A 16,002-nucleotide genomic window follows, 5' to 3' on the forward strand; every position below is an offset into this window, starting at 1 on the left:
AGGTGGGGTGGGGAACACCCCAAGTGAGTGTATGCTGGGGGGCTGGGGGGCACGATCTCCGCTCTCCCGGGTGCCCCAGCCCTAGCGCACGCCTCCGCTCCTGCGCCCCCCTTCGCAGGCGCGCGCGAAGCGCACCCCCCTTCCCTCGGCGGCGCCGGGCGCGCGCCCGGCCCCCTCCTCCTCCCCTCCGCGCGTCTCCTCTCTCCCGGCAGAAAGTTAGCAGCGGGGAAGGAACTCGGGGCTGCAACAGCGCGCGGCGGCGGCGGCAGAGGCTGAAGCAGGAGCCTCAGCGGAGCCGGGGAAGCGGGGGCGCTGCAGACGGAACAGGTGCCGCCGGCGGGTCCACGCGCCCCCCTCGGTCCCCTTGCCTGAGGCTGAGGGGGGGGCAGTGGTGCAGGGGCCACCCGGACTCGGCGGGCAGCCTGGGGCAGGGGGCCATGCGGCCGGGCTCCCCCCTGGCGCAGCGGGACAGCGGCCAGGGCCGGGGGCGCAGCGGCGTCGCTTCATGCAGCCGGGGCGGCTGGGCAGCGGCGGCGGCGGCGGCGGCGGCGGGGGCGGCGGCTGAAACCATGTCCGGGCAGCGCCGGGGGCTGCCGCCGCCGCCGCCGCCGCCGCGAGCCGGGAGCCGCGATGGCCCGGTGGCCCGCACCTCCTCCGCCTCCGCCGCCGCCTCCACCTCTGGCCGCGCCGCCGCCGCCCGGCGCCTCTGCTAAGGGGCCGCCGGCGCGCAAGCTGCTTTTTATGTGCACCTTGTCCCTGTCTGTCACCTACCTGTGCTACAGCCTCTTGGGCGGCTCGGGCTCCCTGCAATTCCCCCTGGCGCTGCAGGAGTCGCCGGGCGCCGCCGCCGAGCCCCCGCCGAGCTCGCCGCCACCCTCTCTACTGCCTCCCGCCGTGCGCCTCGGCGCCCGCTCGCAGCCACCCGCGCCGCCGCCGCTGGACAACGCGAGCCGCGGAGAGCCGCCCGAGCCCCCTGAGCAGCCCGCCGCCCCTGGGACCGACGGCTGGGGACTGCCGAGCGGCGGCGGAGGCACCCGGGACGCCTGGCTCCGGACCCCGCTGGCCCCCAGCGAGATGATCACGGCTCAGAGCGCGCTGCCAGAGAGGGAAGCGCAGGAGTCCAGCACCACCGACGAGGATCTCGCAGGCCGGAGAGCTGCTAACGGGAGCAGCGAGAGGGGCGGCGCCGTTAGCACCCCCGACTATGGTGAGAAGAAGCTGCCACAGGCACTCATCATCGGGGTCAAGAAAGGTGGGACCCGCGCGCTGCTGGAGGCGATCCGCGTACACCCGGACGTGCGGGCGGTGGGCGTAGAGCCGCACTTCTTCGACAGGAACTACGAAAAGGGGTTGGAGTGGTACAGGTAGGACCCTGGGCTCCGCGGGCTGGTGGAGACGCGTGGGGGAGACGCGGAGGGGAAGCCGCGGCTTTCCACGCCCTTCGAGCATCCAGGCACCGTCCTGAGAGGTCCAAGCCCCCGCTAGGGCTCTGCAAACCCTGACTGCTTTGCTCAGGGGGATCCGCTGAGAGGGCTGGACTCCAGCGAAAGATCACTTTATTTCAGGTCAGGGGAGGAGGTGTCACCCTGCCCTGCCTCCCGCGCTCCTCATCCAAGGAGGTGCTGTCTGAATCTGCCCAGCTCCCAGCCTGGGAATCCCCAGCCCTCGTGTCTGCTGGGTGTTTCCGAACCCAGGCTCTTGCGGGATTCTGGGATTCTGGGTTGAGGACACTGAGGAGTGAGACAGGATGGCTAAATTGACTAAGGGGATTTGAGGTCCCCTGCAATCTCTTAAAATCACCCTTAAACGCATTTGCGTGGCTGGAATTCAGCTTGAGTGTGTTAAGGTCAGAGCAAAATGAATAGGGAACAGTTACAAAGATCATGCTGGCGTTTTGGCTTTCTAGTAAAGAAAGGATGTCTCCCACCTCCATAACTTTCCATCCCCCTTGGCTGAATGAGCACGGAGTTGATTTTGCACCAGAAGCCTCAATGTCTGCATGACAGTTGGTGCCCTGAGAGTTTTTATGCCCCAGACCGTGCCCTGTCTAATCTCCGCCTCCTTCGCAACAGATTGGAGCTTCTGTTTTGTGAGATGTTCGTCTCCCTCCTTTCCCACCGTCTGCCGGTGGTGAGAGAAAGGGAGAAGAGAGGACTAGAAAGTTAAGTGCAGGTAAAATAAATTAATAATCCAGCTTTCCTGCCAGCCATAACATTTTAAACGGCACTGGTGCAGATGCCCCAAACGCAAACCTCCTTCGCCTTTGTTTTTTCTCTTTCTCTCTCTCCTCCTGTTTTATATCTTTCTGGGAAACAGATCTGCATGGCTGGTTCCGTCTCCATTCCATTTCGGTAATTAACTGCGATTGTCAAACAGAAACACAGCCTTTGTCAGCTAAAGTGATGTTATCATCTTAGCAGAGCCAATAGGTAAAATAAAGATTGTGTCCTCACAGGTTGCCTGCCCGTTGAGGGGATGTGCTTTCTAGGTTTAAATTACAGCCTGGGAAAGTTTTAGAAATAACTTAACTTCAGAAATATATAATAAATGTGTGTATTATGATTGATTTCTTCCACTTTAAAAAATATGCCTTATGCTTTAAAAGCTTGAGAGAAGTACACTTAGGCATAAACATTCCAGCACATTACAGGGAAGCAGCAAATGTGTCTGTTAATGTCTTGTCTGTTTCAACAGAGAAAACTAATTGCAGTATTTTAGGAGGCTTCAAACAGCCCTTTCCTATCAAAACATAAAACAGCAAATGCCCAGTTTAACTGGAAAATCAGTATTTATAACATCAGAAGCCATGGCTTCCAGTTTGTGATCATAATTAAAAAGGTGTTAGGATGATTAATGCAGCAACAGCAAAATAAAGAACAGGCATGATGTCTGGGAAGGTTTTAGTTGTTTAATTGCTGGTTGTAGGAATGTTCTGGTTTCTTCTGTGGGGTAGCTTTGGCCTTATGAGGGTAATTGCGTTTTTGTTTTTTTTTTTCCAATTCTAATTTTAGAATTATGAGAATTGTCAAATGCCCTTTCAGGGAGGCAGAAAGATCAAATCTTTCCAAGATCTGAGGTGTTTGGGTTTGTGGCAGCTGGAAATGGGGGGAGGGTGTTTTATTTGGGTGACTTAAAATAAAGTTAATGAAGGGTATGTGGTGGAATGTGTATCAGGAAGTCCCATGACCGGGTCTGGAGAGTGTTCTGAATGAGAGAATAGAAGATGCCAGATTTCCTAGATTCCTTTCTGCTGGTGTTAGGAAGAGAAAGTATAGAAACTACCTTGCTTGACGTGGCTCCTGAATATATTATTAGAAACTACCTTGCTTGACGTGGCTCCTGAATATATTATTCCAGCGCTGTGGTATGCCCAGCCTCCTACTCCCAACCAATGCTTGTGGTATTTGGGGCTCAGTGTCAATATTTGGTAGCCACTCACAGAACTGTGAAGGTGAAGAGGTATGGATAGAACAAGATTCCCCTGATCCTCACTTAAGGGGACCATGTGATGTCTCTGTGTCCTTCATCCCCACCCCAGCATCTAGCCCTGTGGTGCTGATTGAAAGCGTTGGACACAAAATTCTCTTAGGAACAAGCTGCCTGCCAATACGTGTCTGTCTAACACAGAGAGAATCATTAGCCCCCCAGCTCTGCTTTTGGGAAGACCAGTTGGACCCACAGGATCTGAGTGTGCTGGGACTGCTTTGGACCACTCTCCAGCCTTACCACAGACAGCAGTGCTTTGAGGCATTTGTGAAATGTTCATCAGTTCCCTCTATCTCTTTAGACGCCTCTCTCACTCCCGTATAGAAATAGAGGCAGCATTCTCACTGTATTGTAGAAAAGGAAACAGTGGCATTGATTCCAGTGTCAGAAATTCTTTCTCCTGGTTTCCTAGTCCAACTCTTCATCTTTTAAATGGTGGCATCTCACATCTGTAATCCCAGCACGTTGGGAGGCCGAGGCGGGTGGATCACGAGGTCAGGAGATCGAGACCATCCTGGCTGACACAGTGAAACCCCGTCTCTACTAAAAACAAAAAATTAGCCGGGCGTGCTGGCGGGCGTCTGTAGTCCCAGCTACTTGGGAGGCTGAGGCAGGAGAATGGCATGAACCTGGGAGGTGGAGCTTGCAGTGAGCAGAGATCGCGCCACTGCACTCCAGCCTGGGAGACAGTGAGACTCCTTCTCAAAAAAATAAAATAAAATAAAATAGAATAGAATAGAATAGAATAGAATAGAAAATAAAATAAAATAAAGGTGGCATCTGTACCTAAACGGTGTAATTCCTTCCTATACCGGGTATGCTAGCTGGAATCTATTTGACTTTTTAGAGATCCACAGGTTAATTAAAAGTTTTATTTTTTCCCCTGTTTATTTATTGTTATTTTGTTTAAATGTGCTTCCAGTAGCCTGTGAATTCTGTGTGTGTTTCTGGTTTTTGTGTTTTCAGCAAGAGGGAGAGCCAAGGAGAAACTGGGGCTGCTCTCTGCACAGCTGGCTTGGGATTTTCTCATATTCAACTCAACAGCCCTAGCAGGTTCACTTCCTCAGTGTCACTTCAGTTATGTCTAAATCCAGGTTTTGCTTTCCTCCTATGCTGTTGATCTAATGTGTTATAAAAATACATCTGAGATTAGAAAGTGTGCATCAGATTTTCAGGGCAAGATAGACTAATGGATTGGGATGCATGTGTTAAAATCTAGGAAGAAGCAAGCCTCACTTGGTGAATTGACACAGGCCAGGATTAATAAATCGGGTGAGCTTAAACCCTTCATGCCCTCTTCCCTCTCCCTTTCCACAAAAAGGCAAAGCCACAGTGCAGTTTTCAGAATGAGCTTATTACAAGCTCTCTAGGCAAAGACTTTAAACTCTTCCAAGGGATAGGACCTTGGGCCAGGCCAATGGGCTGCCACTGCAGAACTCATCAAGGTGACAGAGATGACATGAGCTGTTTTCTCTCTCATGGTTTACAGAGCGTACAGTAACCATGACCACTTTACAATGGAAGCCATCCAGCCCCAGGGCAATGGGAAGTGATCTTCCATGGTTTTTGTTTGTTTGTTTGTTTGCTTTTTTCATTTTGAGATGGAGTCTTGCTCTGTCACCCAGGCTGGAGTACAGTGGCATGATCTCGGCTCACTGAAACCTCTGCCTCCTGGGTTCAAGCAATTCTCCTGACTCAGCCTCCTGAGTAGCTGGGAGCTCTTCCATGGTTTTAAGTTGTCTTCACTGTCAACAGTGAATACACCCATTCCATTGGCTAGGGGAAAGTAACTCAGGAAAATGCTCTACAAAGTCATGCTTATGCTACCCAGCGGAAAATGGTCAGTGTTCAGCAGCATATTTTGCATGTGACAACTGGGGAGAGAATGGAGAAGGATAGAATTTCATTGGTGTTTATTGAATGCCAACTATTGTGGCAATTGGTGCTACCTACCATTATAGACCTGTTATTTCATTTGAGCGTTGTGATGATATGGTGATATATGTAGCAGGATTTCCACTTTACAGGTGGCTCCGAGAGGGTAAATGATTAGCTCAGGGTTGCTTGCCTATTCAGTGCCTGCGCTAAGATTTGAACCTGCTGTCTAATTTCAAAGTGCTGATGTCTTCCCCTGTACCACACTGCCACACATCAAGTACTAGGAAGCATATGTCCTGTGTTCATTCATTCATTCCTTCAATTATTTAAAAAATATGTACCATATGCCCTGCACTGTATTAGGTACTGGGGATAAAGTGATGAATAAGATAGATGAAGCACTTGTTCTCCTGGAACTAACATTTTAGTAGGAGGGTTGTGGAGACAGCAAACAAAGAGCCAAATGACATGTAATACAAATTCTGGTGGTGATAAAGACTACAAAGAAAAACAAAGTAATGGATGGCCCAGAGCTGTTTTGTCCAGTATGGTAGATACTGTCTGTATGTGGCTATTGAATGGGTAAAATGTCCAAATTGAAATGTGTAAGTATAAGATATACAGAATACTAAATTACTCAATGATTTTAGATTGACTACGTGTTGAAATTATACTCAGATCAAGTAAAACATCTTGCAATTAAGTCCGCCTCTTTTTACCTTTTCAATGTGGCTACTAGAAAATTTAAAATTACACCTGTGACTCACATTCTATTTCTGTTGGGCAGCACCTGTGTGGTGTAGTGCTTTGTAAAGCTTAGGATCATCTGGGGATCTTGTTAACATGTAGATTCGGATTCAGCCAGTCTGAAGAGGGGCCTGGGAGTCCACATTTCTCTTTCTTCTCCTTTTTTTGAGACGGACTCTCACTCTGTTACCAGGTTGGAGTGCAGTGGTGCGATCTCTGCTTCAAGCGATTCGCCTGTCTCAGCCTCCCGAGTAGCTGGGACTACAGGTGCGCACCACCACACCCAGCCAATATTTGTATTTTTAGTAGAGATGGAGTTTCACCATGTTGGCCAGGATGGTCTCTATCTCTTGACCTTGTGATCTGCCTGCCTCGGTCTCCCCAAGTGCTGGGATTAGAGGCATCAGCCACCGTGCCCGGCTCAGGAGTCCACGTTTCTAAAAGGTTACTAGCTGCTGCTGCTGTCTGGATCTCACTTTGAGTAGCAAAGTCCTGGAAAGTAATTGGGGAATGTGTGTGTGCATGTTGGTTATTATCATTAAAAAAAATTTTTTTTTTAAGACAGGAATCTCACTTTGTTGCCCAGGCTGGTCTCAAACTCCTGGCCTCAAGGAATCCTCTGATCTCAGCCTCCCAAAGTGCTGGGATTATGGGCATGTACCATGATGCCAGGACAGCATATGGGTTATATTAAGTAGGATGGTTAGGGAAAACCTCTCTTTGGAGGTTATGTAAATGGAGTAATAGAGTAAGACCCTTCCATGTGAAGACCTGGGTGGAGAGGTCTCCACTTGAAGGGAACAGCAAGTGCCAAGGCCCTGGGGTGGAAACAAGCTTCATGGCCCTCCAGGGTGTTCTTTTATGATTCTAAAAGCACCGTTTTTGTCACTGGACAAATCTGGGTTGAAAACGTGGCTTTGAGATTTATAAATTGGACGATCTTGGCTGGATAACTTATCTGACATCACTTAGCTTCAGTTGTTTATCTGAGGGTAATTGCTTCCTTTTGGATTGTTGGGAGGAATAAATGAAATAATAAAAGTGAATGTATTTTCTAAACAACATGAGTATCCTAGAGCAGAAATCCAAATATAGTCTCAACTACTGAGTTTGTCCATTTCTCAAACCATTTTAGTCTCATATAGGCTTTCCTTTCTATCACAGCTGTCATAATATTGACCACAGAGTCTGTTACTCGGGATGGTTTGGGAAAACCCAAATAATGATTGGCTTTGCAGTGTGCACCTCCTTACCCTTTTAAAGCAAAGGTCACATAACTTCAGGGCTCAGGCAGGTCGTATGAATGAGCGAGGTAGATTAGGTGGAGAGAAGCTCAAGTGCCTACCGGTGCTCTGGCTGAAGGGGAAGCCACTGCTGCAGTCCAGCTACTTTTTTTTCCAATGTGCAAATGTGGCATTGGGATTATGAGATCATCCCCTTTGTAAGAGAAACTGGAAATCCAGGTTTTGATTTGAAATCTTTTGATTTGTAATGTTGGCAACAGATTTAAGTTTCTTAAAAGCCCAGTGGGGGCCAACATTGTGTGACAAACAAAATATATCTGTGGGCTGGATACAGCCAGCTGGCTACCGGTTTGTGACCTCCTGTTTAAACTCATTTCAGAAAACAACTGGCGTGCCCATACCCTGTGTACCCTGTACAGTGGCCAGAATCGTGGCTTACGTGTGCTATTTTAGTGTAGGGTTTTTTCTTTTTCTTCCTTTACAGATTTTGCAACAGCATGGGGGAAATACCTCCCGGATATATTGCAACAACCACAAAAGCCTGATATAAGCAAGAACATTGAGGCAGAAAAAAGAAAAGTCGCGAATAAATTCCTCTCTGTTCTCAATTAACGTTCTCTTGAAACTGGGGAAATTCTCAATTTTTCACTCGTTAATCAGGAGTGCTTGTATTTGATCTCTATTGATAACTTGCACTTATAAAATAGATTATGCTCAGGTGGATTAAGATCTTAGATTTAGAAAAATTGGATTCCAGGCTTGGCTTTGCCACATATTAGTTTTCTTGGACAACAGGTTACTTATATTAATCTCTGTTTCTTAGGTGATGAAGGTGTTTTAACTCCGTAGGGTCCATTCACCTACGAAAAGACTTTGGTTCCAGAACACATTTGTGTATTAGACCCTTCAGAAGGAGGAAGCTATAGAATAGAAGCAACATGGTTTGGAGCATATTTTGTATGTCTGAGCCAGAATCTATTGGACAAAGTATTTAATATAACTAAGCCTCAATTTCTCCATCTGCAGAATGAGCTCAATATTACCTGCTGCCAAAGGATTACATGAGGATGACATGAAATGGCATTCACAGTGCCTTATGTAGAGCTTGTGACAGATTAAATGTCTCTCTCCTCTTCTTTCTTCTCTCTCCCATTTTTCTTTTCTCTCTTACTCTTCTCCTTCATTTTCCTTCAATGCCTTCCTTTATCCTGAGCATCAGTACTTAGGGCCATCAGTACTGAAGGCCCTAAAGAGAAAGCTGTAATGCATTTTTCATTTGAATATAGTCTTTTATTTCAAGATTGTGTCTGAATGAGGGATTTTAAACCCTGAAGCAGCTCTTAAGTAGCTCTCCAGAGAATAATCAGAACCGGATTCCAGAATTTGGTCTATTGTAACTTGAGCTGAAGGAGGAAAAAAGTATGATTTCATGAGCTAACTGCAGCCAGAATTCTCCACAAAAGAAATGGGGTAAGGAGGTGGACAGGTTCTGTGGACTTCCACGCTGACATTCTCTTGAGCCTCCAGTAGGAACGGATGCCACTTGCCCTGGGTAAGTTCAGAGGCATTTAGGATGCCAGGAGCCTGTTTGCTTTGTTGCTTGTGCAGAACGGAAGGCATTTGGGAATGCAGGATTGCTCACCAAGACCCTGTGAAACTCTCTATTTTGAAATTTCGCTGCTTTCACCGGTGTTCTCTAGACATCCTAACATGATTTATATATTTTTATTTTTTATTTTTGTAAATCATACCAGGCATTTTCACTTTTAAATCAAGTCAGGAGAGAGGCCTCGAGACTTTAGATGAATGAAAGATTGCTAGGGTTGTTTGTCAGAAAGTTTTAAGGGTTTTGGTTTTGCATAATGGATGATCTCTCTGGAACGGATTGAACCACCGCCCCGTTAAAGTAATCTCCTGATTTCATTGGTTTTTGCAGTTTAACAAGCTCCTCTATAACTGTCTTGGGAATTTCATTCTGAAATTATAATTCACTAAGGGAGCTTTTCAACCCATCCTGCCATTAATTAAAAGAAGGTGGTTTGCTTTTTTGTTGTTGCTGTTTATACTCACTACTTAGGACTTACTTGCCTTCAAATTTTTTTTCAACCTTATTTAAGAATATACAAGGAACCAAAGCAACATGTGAATTAGACAATGTTTTATTCAGTTGCAAATGACAGAAATTGAACTTACACTATTGTAAACAACAACAAAAAAAAGACGATTGATTGCCGTATGTGATTGAGAAGTCTGTGGATAACTTGGCTTCAGAAAAAACTGGATCCAGGGGCTCAAATGATGTTACTAGGCTCCTGTCTCTTTCCATTCTTTGCCATGTTTGTCACTACCTGACTTCATTCTCAGACAGGCTGTCTCACCACAGTTTAGGCAAGATGGTAAGAAGCATTCCTAGACAAACATATTTTATGTTTATTGATCTTTTTGGAAACAGTTTTAAGAGCTTCTGTAGGAAATTCCTAGAGATGCCTTGGGCACAGGTTGGGTCCTATGCCCCATTCCTAAAGCAATATTTGTGTGGGATTCTAATCGGGCCTAGGAGATGTAGCCAGCCCTTTGGCTTGGGGTGGTGGTGAGAGTAGAGAAGCGGGGTTCTCTGTTCTTTATGGTGAAACTGTTCCATGTAATTGCCCTATTGCAGCCACATGAAATAGTTTCCCCATAGAGAAAGAGGGGTTCAAGGGTGCTATTTTTAGAAAAGGGATTAGAGGGATTAGAGAGACTGGAAGAGGTGCAAAGGGTGTCTGGGGACTTGTTACTTAGTTATTAATTCTGTGCAGCTGTTATTTATTCATTCATGTATTTATTCATTAAACATGTATTATCAATCATGTGCTATGTGCTGGGCTGAAACATGAACCAATCATGACCAGTGATCTGAAATAACTCACAGAATGGAGAAATGGACATATAAATGATCACATTGAAAGATGTTATCAGTCTTGACAGAATGGGATTTGTTCTAAGAATGGAAGGATGGTTCAATCTTGGGGAATGTAATAATGTGATTTATTGTTAATATGGGCAAATGAGAAAAATCTGTGATTTATTTTATGGATACTAAAAAGATATCTTATAAAAAGAAATACGTATTTCTGATTTTCAGAACAACCTGCTATTAAAATAGGGTCATACCGAAAGCCAGCATCATCTTTAGTGGTTTGACACTAGAAGCGTTTCCACTAAATCCAGAACAAGCCTGAAATGCTCATTGTTGTTACTATTATTTAACCATTGTTCAGGAGTTATTAGATAATACAATTAGAAGAGCAAAAAAAGAAAGCGGGGAGGTAGAATTATTACTGTTTGCAGGTAATTTTAACTTTTTATTTTTGGAAAACCTAAGATTACCAATCCTCCTATGAATCTATTAGAAATAATAATAGAATTCATTAAGGTGGCTGGTAAGGAAAAAACAATGTAAAATTTATAGATTTCCTATATGCTTATGCCACCCATTGTGAAAATATAATGGGAAAAAATACTATGTGTATAGAACCAACCAGAGAGATAAAATAACGAGGAATTAATTTAGCAAAAATTGCAAGGGACTTGTAAAAACAAAATATTAATACTCTGCCAAGGGGCGCTGGAGAGGACAGGAGTAAATGGAGAGTTATCCTTCTCTAGGGTGAGATTTCTTTCTTTTCCTTCCCTCCTCCTCCCCTTTCCTCTCTCCCTTTTCTTTCCCATTCTTGTTTGTTTGTCTAAGTCATTGCTGCCTAAATTGAGATCAGATGTGTTTGAGGGTGATCTGAAAATATTGTTTATATAAACTTGACCAAAATGTACTTCATATATGGGATTTCCTTACTTTGCACATTTTATTTGATAGAGGAAAGGGTAGCAAAACAACTGTCACTGTTTAGATTCATAAACTATTATAATCCCTTGCAGAGGAGTTTGACTGCCTTACACACCCAATTCAGGGGTAGAAGAACCATGCCTAAGGAGTGGATTAAGAGTTGAGCGTGGCAGCTCACACCTGTAATCCCAACATTTTGGGAGCCCGAGGCAGATGGATCATGAGGTCAAGAGATCGAGACCATCCTGGCCAACATGGTGAAACCCCCGTCTCTATTAAAAATACAAAAATTAGCTGGGCATGGTGGCGCATGCCTGTAATCCCAGCTACTCAGGAGGCTGAGGCAGGAGAATCGCTTGAACCTGGGAGGTGGAGGTTGCAGTGAACCGAGATTGTGCCACTACACTCCAACCAGCCTGGTGACAGAGCGAGAGTCCGTCTCAAAAAAAAAAAAAAAAAAAAAGAGTTGAACTGGTGCACTTTAGTCAATGTGGATGCACTCATGCTGCCACACAGCAAAAAGCAAATCAGAGACAAACCATGGTTATTTTAGGATGGGACAGGGAGGTGGAGATTTGGATCCAATGGAATAACAGTCACCGTGGCAGTGGCAGCACTGGTGGTAGACGATATTGTATCATGTGTGCCAGGCTTGGCTCCAAGTGTTGAATTCCTTCAGGCTTCAGTGGCACCTGGTGAGGTAGGCACTGATATTACCCACGCCTTACAGGCGAGGGAACTGAGGCACGGTGCTGGTAAGTCACTCGCTCAAACTGTGGAGTTAGGATTCAAACCCAGGTGTGTGGCCTCAAACATATGTTCTTCTCTTTGTCTGTCTCAGAGCTCATTTCCACTGGACGTGGTGTCTTCCTGCATTATGGGAGTAAATAATAAGCATCAGCATTTCCCTGCTTTTGAGTTCCAGTGTGCAGATGGACAGGCTGCTGCAGGAGGCTTGCCCTCACAGCAAACAGTGGAAGTGGTTTTCTTTCTATTCAGGGACTATGCCAAGCTCATTCCCACTTTAGGGCCATTTTATTCTCTTTTCCCTCCTCCTGGAATATTCTGTCCCCAGATCCCTAAACTACTGGTATCTCCTTATCTTTCCTTTAGGTGTTGACTGAAATTTCAGCTCCTCAAAACAGCCTTTCCTGACTACCTAATTTAGATAACTTCTTCCACTTCTGAGCTTGTTATGCTGTTTTATTTTCTCCAGCACATCTATTGCTCTCCAAAGTTATCCTTATTACTTATCTCCCCCTCATTAGAAGGTAAACTGCATAGGACCGGAAATTGATCTTGTCCATTTTGTTTCAAACCAGAGCCCAGAACAGTGCCTGGCAGATAGTAGACGCTCAATACCTGGTGATTTATTAATCACCAATGACGAATCAGTGAATTCATGAACAAAAAGAGTATCTTGTATGTACAATACTCCAGGCTTCTGGAAAGAAGGAACCCTCACATTTCTTGGGAAGTCTAGCTGAGAATTGTTCTTAGCTTTTTCACATACTCTTTTTTTTTGCAAGACTATTTTAGGTGCAGAAAGAGAAACCCACTCAAATAAGCTTTGTGGGCTAGCTAGTCTCCCCCGGAGGTTCCTATAGCACACAACATTATTTCATTTATTCCTCACAGTGACCTCATAAAGTAGATGTTTCCTTACAGGTAGAGAGACTGAGAGTTTAGAAGGGCAAGTGACTTTCCTGAGGTCCCATAGCAGGATGTCCTGAGCTGGATGTCTTACTTATTTATTTATTTTTAGAGACAGTGTCCCACTCTTTTGCCCAGCCTGGAGTACAGTGGCATGATCATAGCTCACTGCAGCTTTGAACTCCTGGGCTCAAGTGATCCTCCTGCCTCTAGTAGCTGGACTACATAGGTACACCACTATGCCTGGTTAATTAAAAAAAAATTGCTTTGGGAGGCCGAAGCAGGTGGATCACCTGAGGTCAGGAGTTTGAGACCAGGCTGGCCAACATGATGAGACGCCATCTCTAATAAAAACACAAAAATTAGCCAGGCGTGGTGACAGTTGCCTGTAATCCCAGCTACTCGGGAGGCTGAGGCAGGAGAATCGCTTGAACCTGAAGGCAGAGTTTACAGTGAGCTGAGATCATGCCATTGCTCTTCAGCCTGGGCAACAAGAGCAAAACTCTGTCTCCAAAAAATAAAATAAAATAAGATAAGATAAGATAAGATAGATAAGATAAGATAAAATAAAAATAAAAATTGTAGAGAAGACGTCTTGCTGTGTTGGTTGCCCAGGCTGGTCTCAAACTCCTGTACTCAAATAATCCTACTGCCGAGGCTTGCCTAAGTGCTGGGATTACTTGCGAGCTACCACACCTGGCCTCGGTGCCTTCCTAGCATTCCTGGTCTCTGTTGCTGTAGCAAAGTTGTAGGAGATGAGCACAGACTATTCCTGATAGGCCATTATGCTCTGTGAGTAGTTGGATCCTCTTTCTCTGGATGTATTATCAAAAGTATCTAATTGCCGTGTAATAATCAGTCCATGACACAGAGGCCCCCTGTTTGACTCATGTTACCTTCTATAGGTGTCAGCACACCATTCCCTCCACGTTAAAGCTTCTGCAGAGGGTTAGAGATTTGGGAGCCCCTGGAGATGAGGAAATATTTGAGTCAAACTACCTGGGCACCTCTGTCATAGGACAGTTTGATTGCTTGGAGCTATGTGGCATTTTGAAAAGGGAGCTGGGCCGGGTGCGGTGGCTCATGCCTGTGTTCCCAGCACTTTGGGAGGCCGAGGCAGGCAGATCACAAGGTCAGGAGGTCGAGACCACCCTGGCTAACATGGTGAAACCCCATCTCTACTAAAAATACAAAAAATTAGCTGGGCGCGGTGGCGGGTGCCTGTAGTCCCAGCTACTGGGGAGGCTGCAGCAGGAGAATTGCTTGAACCCAGAGGCAGAGGTTGCAGCGAGCTGAGATTGTACCACTGCACTCCAGCCTGTTGACGAAGCCAGACTCCGTCTCAAAAAAAAAAAAAAAAAAAAAAGAAAGAAAAGGAAGCTGAAGCTGGAATTGGAAATTAAGAATTTGAGTCTGAGTTTTGCACCTTCCTTGTTTTGTGTGCATAGAGTAGTGTTTAGAGCCTTTGTTTTCTCGTCTCTAAAATGGGAATAACAATCTCTACTAACTCCACAGTGATTTTGCAAGGGTAGAAGAGTGACTGTGTGTTGGAATCGACTTTGTCTACATACGTTTGTTGTTATTAATCCATGCACATTTTCCTGAATTCCCCCAGGTTATTGGTTTTCTGGAATGTTGCAGTCCAGGGAGTACCTGAAATAGAGGCCAAGCACTCTTATCATAAAGTTAGGTTAAGAGGTTTAATTTACAGAAACTATTTTATAGCATAGATAGCAAACGTTCTCAGGGCAGACTGTGTAAAGATCTGGAAAATTTCTGTACAATCTCAGACTGTGTAACTGTTTCCCAGGTTGGTGTACTAACTTTCCACCTTCTAGTTGCCTGCCTAAACTGCTTTCTTTTTTCTTTTTTTTTATACTTTTTATTTTTATTTTTTTAAATTTTACGTTAAGTTCTGGGATACATGTGCAGAACGTGCAGGTTTGTTACATGGGTATACATGTGCCATGGTGGTTTGCTGCACCCATCAACCCATCATCTAGGTTTGAAGCCCAGCATGCATTAGGCGTTTGTCCTCATGCTGTCTCTCTCATTGCTCCCTACCCGCTGACAGGCCTTGGTATGTGATGTTCCCCTCCCTGTGTCCATGTGTTCTTGTTGTTCAACCCTCACTTATGAGTGAGAACGTGCGGTGGCCTAACCTGCTTTCTAACCTTCTGTACTAGGCAGGATAATGACCTCCCTGACATGCCCACATCCTAATCCCTGGAACCTGCAAATATGTTCGAGTAGCTAGCAAAGGGGAATTAGGTTGCAGATGGAATGAAGATTGTGAACCAACTGACTTTAAATGGGAGATTGTCCTGAATTATTTGGATGGAGCCAATGTAATTCCAAGGAATTGTATACAGAAGGTTTCTCTTATCCACAGTTTCACTTTCTGAGGTTTCAGTTACCCATGGTTAACTGCGCTCTCAAATATAATGGAAAATTCAGAAATAAATGTTCATAGGTTTTAAGTTGTCCACCATTCTGAGTAGTGGGGTGACATCTCGCGCTGTCCCGCTCTGTGCCACCTATGATGTGAATTATTCCTTTGTCCAGCTGTCCAGCATGTGCACCCTGTAGACTCTGCCCATCCATGAGTCACTCTGCAGCTGTCTTGGTTATCAGATTGACTGTCGTGGTATCTCAGTGCTTGTGTGCAAGTAACCTTTACTTTACTTGGTACAAGCCCCAGAGTACAAGAGTAGTGGTGCTGGTAATTCAGATATGCCAAAGAGAACCGATGAAGTGCTTCTTTTAAGTGAAAAGGCAAAACTTTCCAATTTAGAAAGGGTTAGTATAGTACAATAAAATATTTTGAGAGAGAGACCATACTGACCTAACTTTTATTATAATATATTGTTATAACCATTCTATCTTATTATGGTTGTTGTTAATCTCTCACTGTGCCTAATTTATACATTTAACTTTATCATAGCTATGTATGTATAGGAAATAACATAATATCTGTAGGCTTTTGTATTATCCATGGTTTCAGGCAGTCACTGGGGGTCTTGGAGGCATATCCTCTGCAGATAAGGGGGCACTATTGTAAGTGGAAGAGAGAGGCAGAGAGAGAACCAGAAGGTAGCGTGAGAAGGACTCAATCACTGTTGCTGGCTTTGGCAATAGAGGAAGAGGCTATGAGCCAATGCGGGCAAGCTT

The 16,002-nt window shown here is 45.4% G+C and overlaps 1 protein-coding gene across 1 annotated transcript; it reads left to right on the plus strand.

Annotated features, from left to right (window-relative positions):
* Positions 1 to 417: 417 nt before the first annotated feature.
* LOC117087550 (heparan sulfate glucosamine 3-O-sulfotransferase 4-like) lies at positions 418 to 1,399 on the plus strand. Its single transcript, XM_033217883.1, has one exon. The coding sequence runs from the start codon at positions 631 to 633 to the stop codon at positions 1,366 to 1,368; it is 738 nt and encodes a 245-aa protein (XP_033073774.1). The 5' UTR covers positions 418 to 630; the 3' UTR covers positions 1,369 to 1,399.
* The last annotated feature ends 14,603 nt before the right edge of the window (positions 1,400 to 16,002 follow it).

This window comes from Trachypithecus francoisi, unplaced genomic scaffold (assembly GCF_009764315.1).
Source record: "Trachypithecus francoisi isolate TF-2019V2 unplaced genomic scaffold, Tfra_2.0 Lachesis_group10, whole genome shotgun sequence".
NCBI lineage: Eukaryota > Metazoa > Chordata > Mammalia > Primates > Cercopithecidae > Trachypithecus > Trachypithecus francoisi.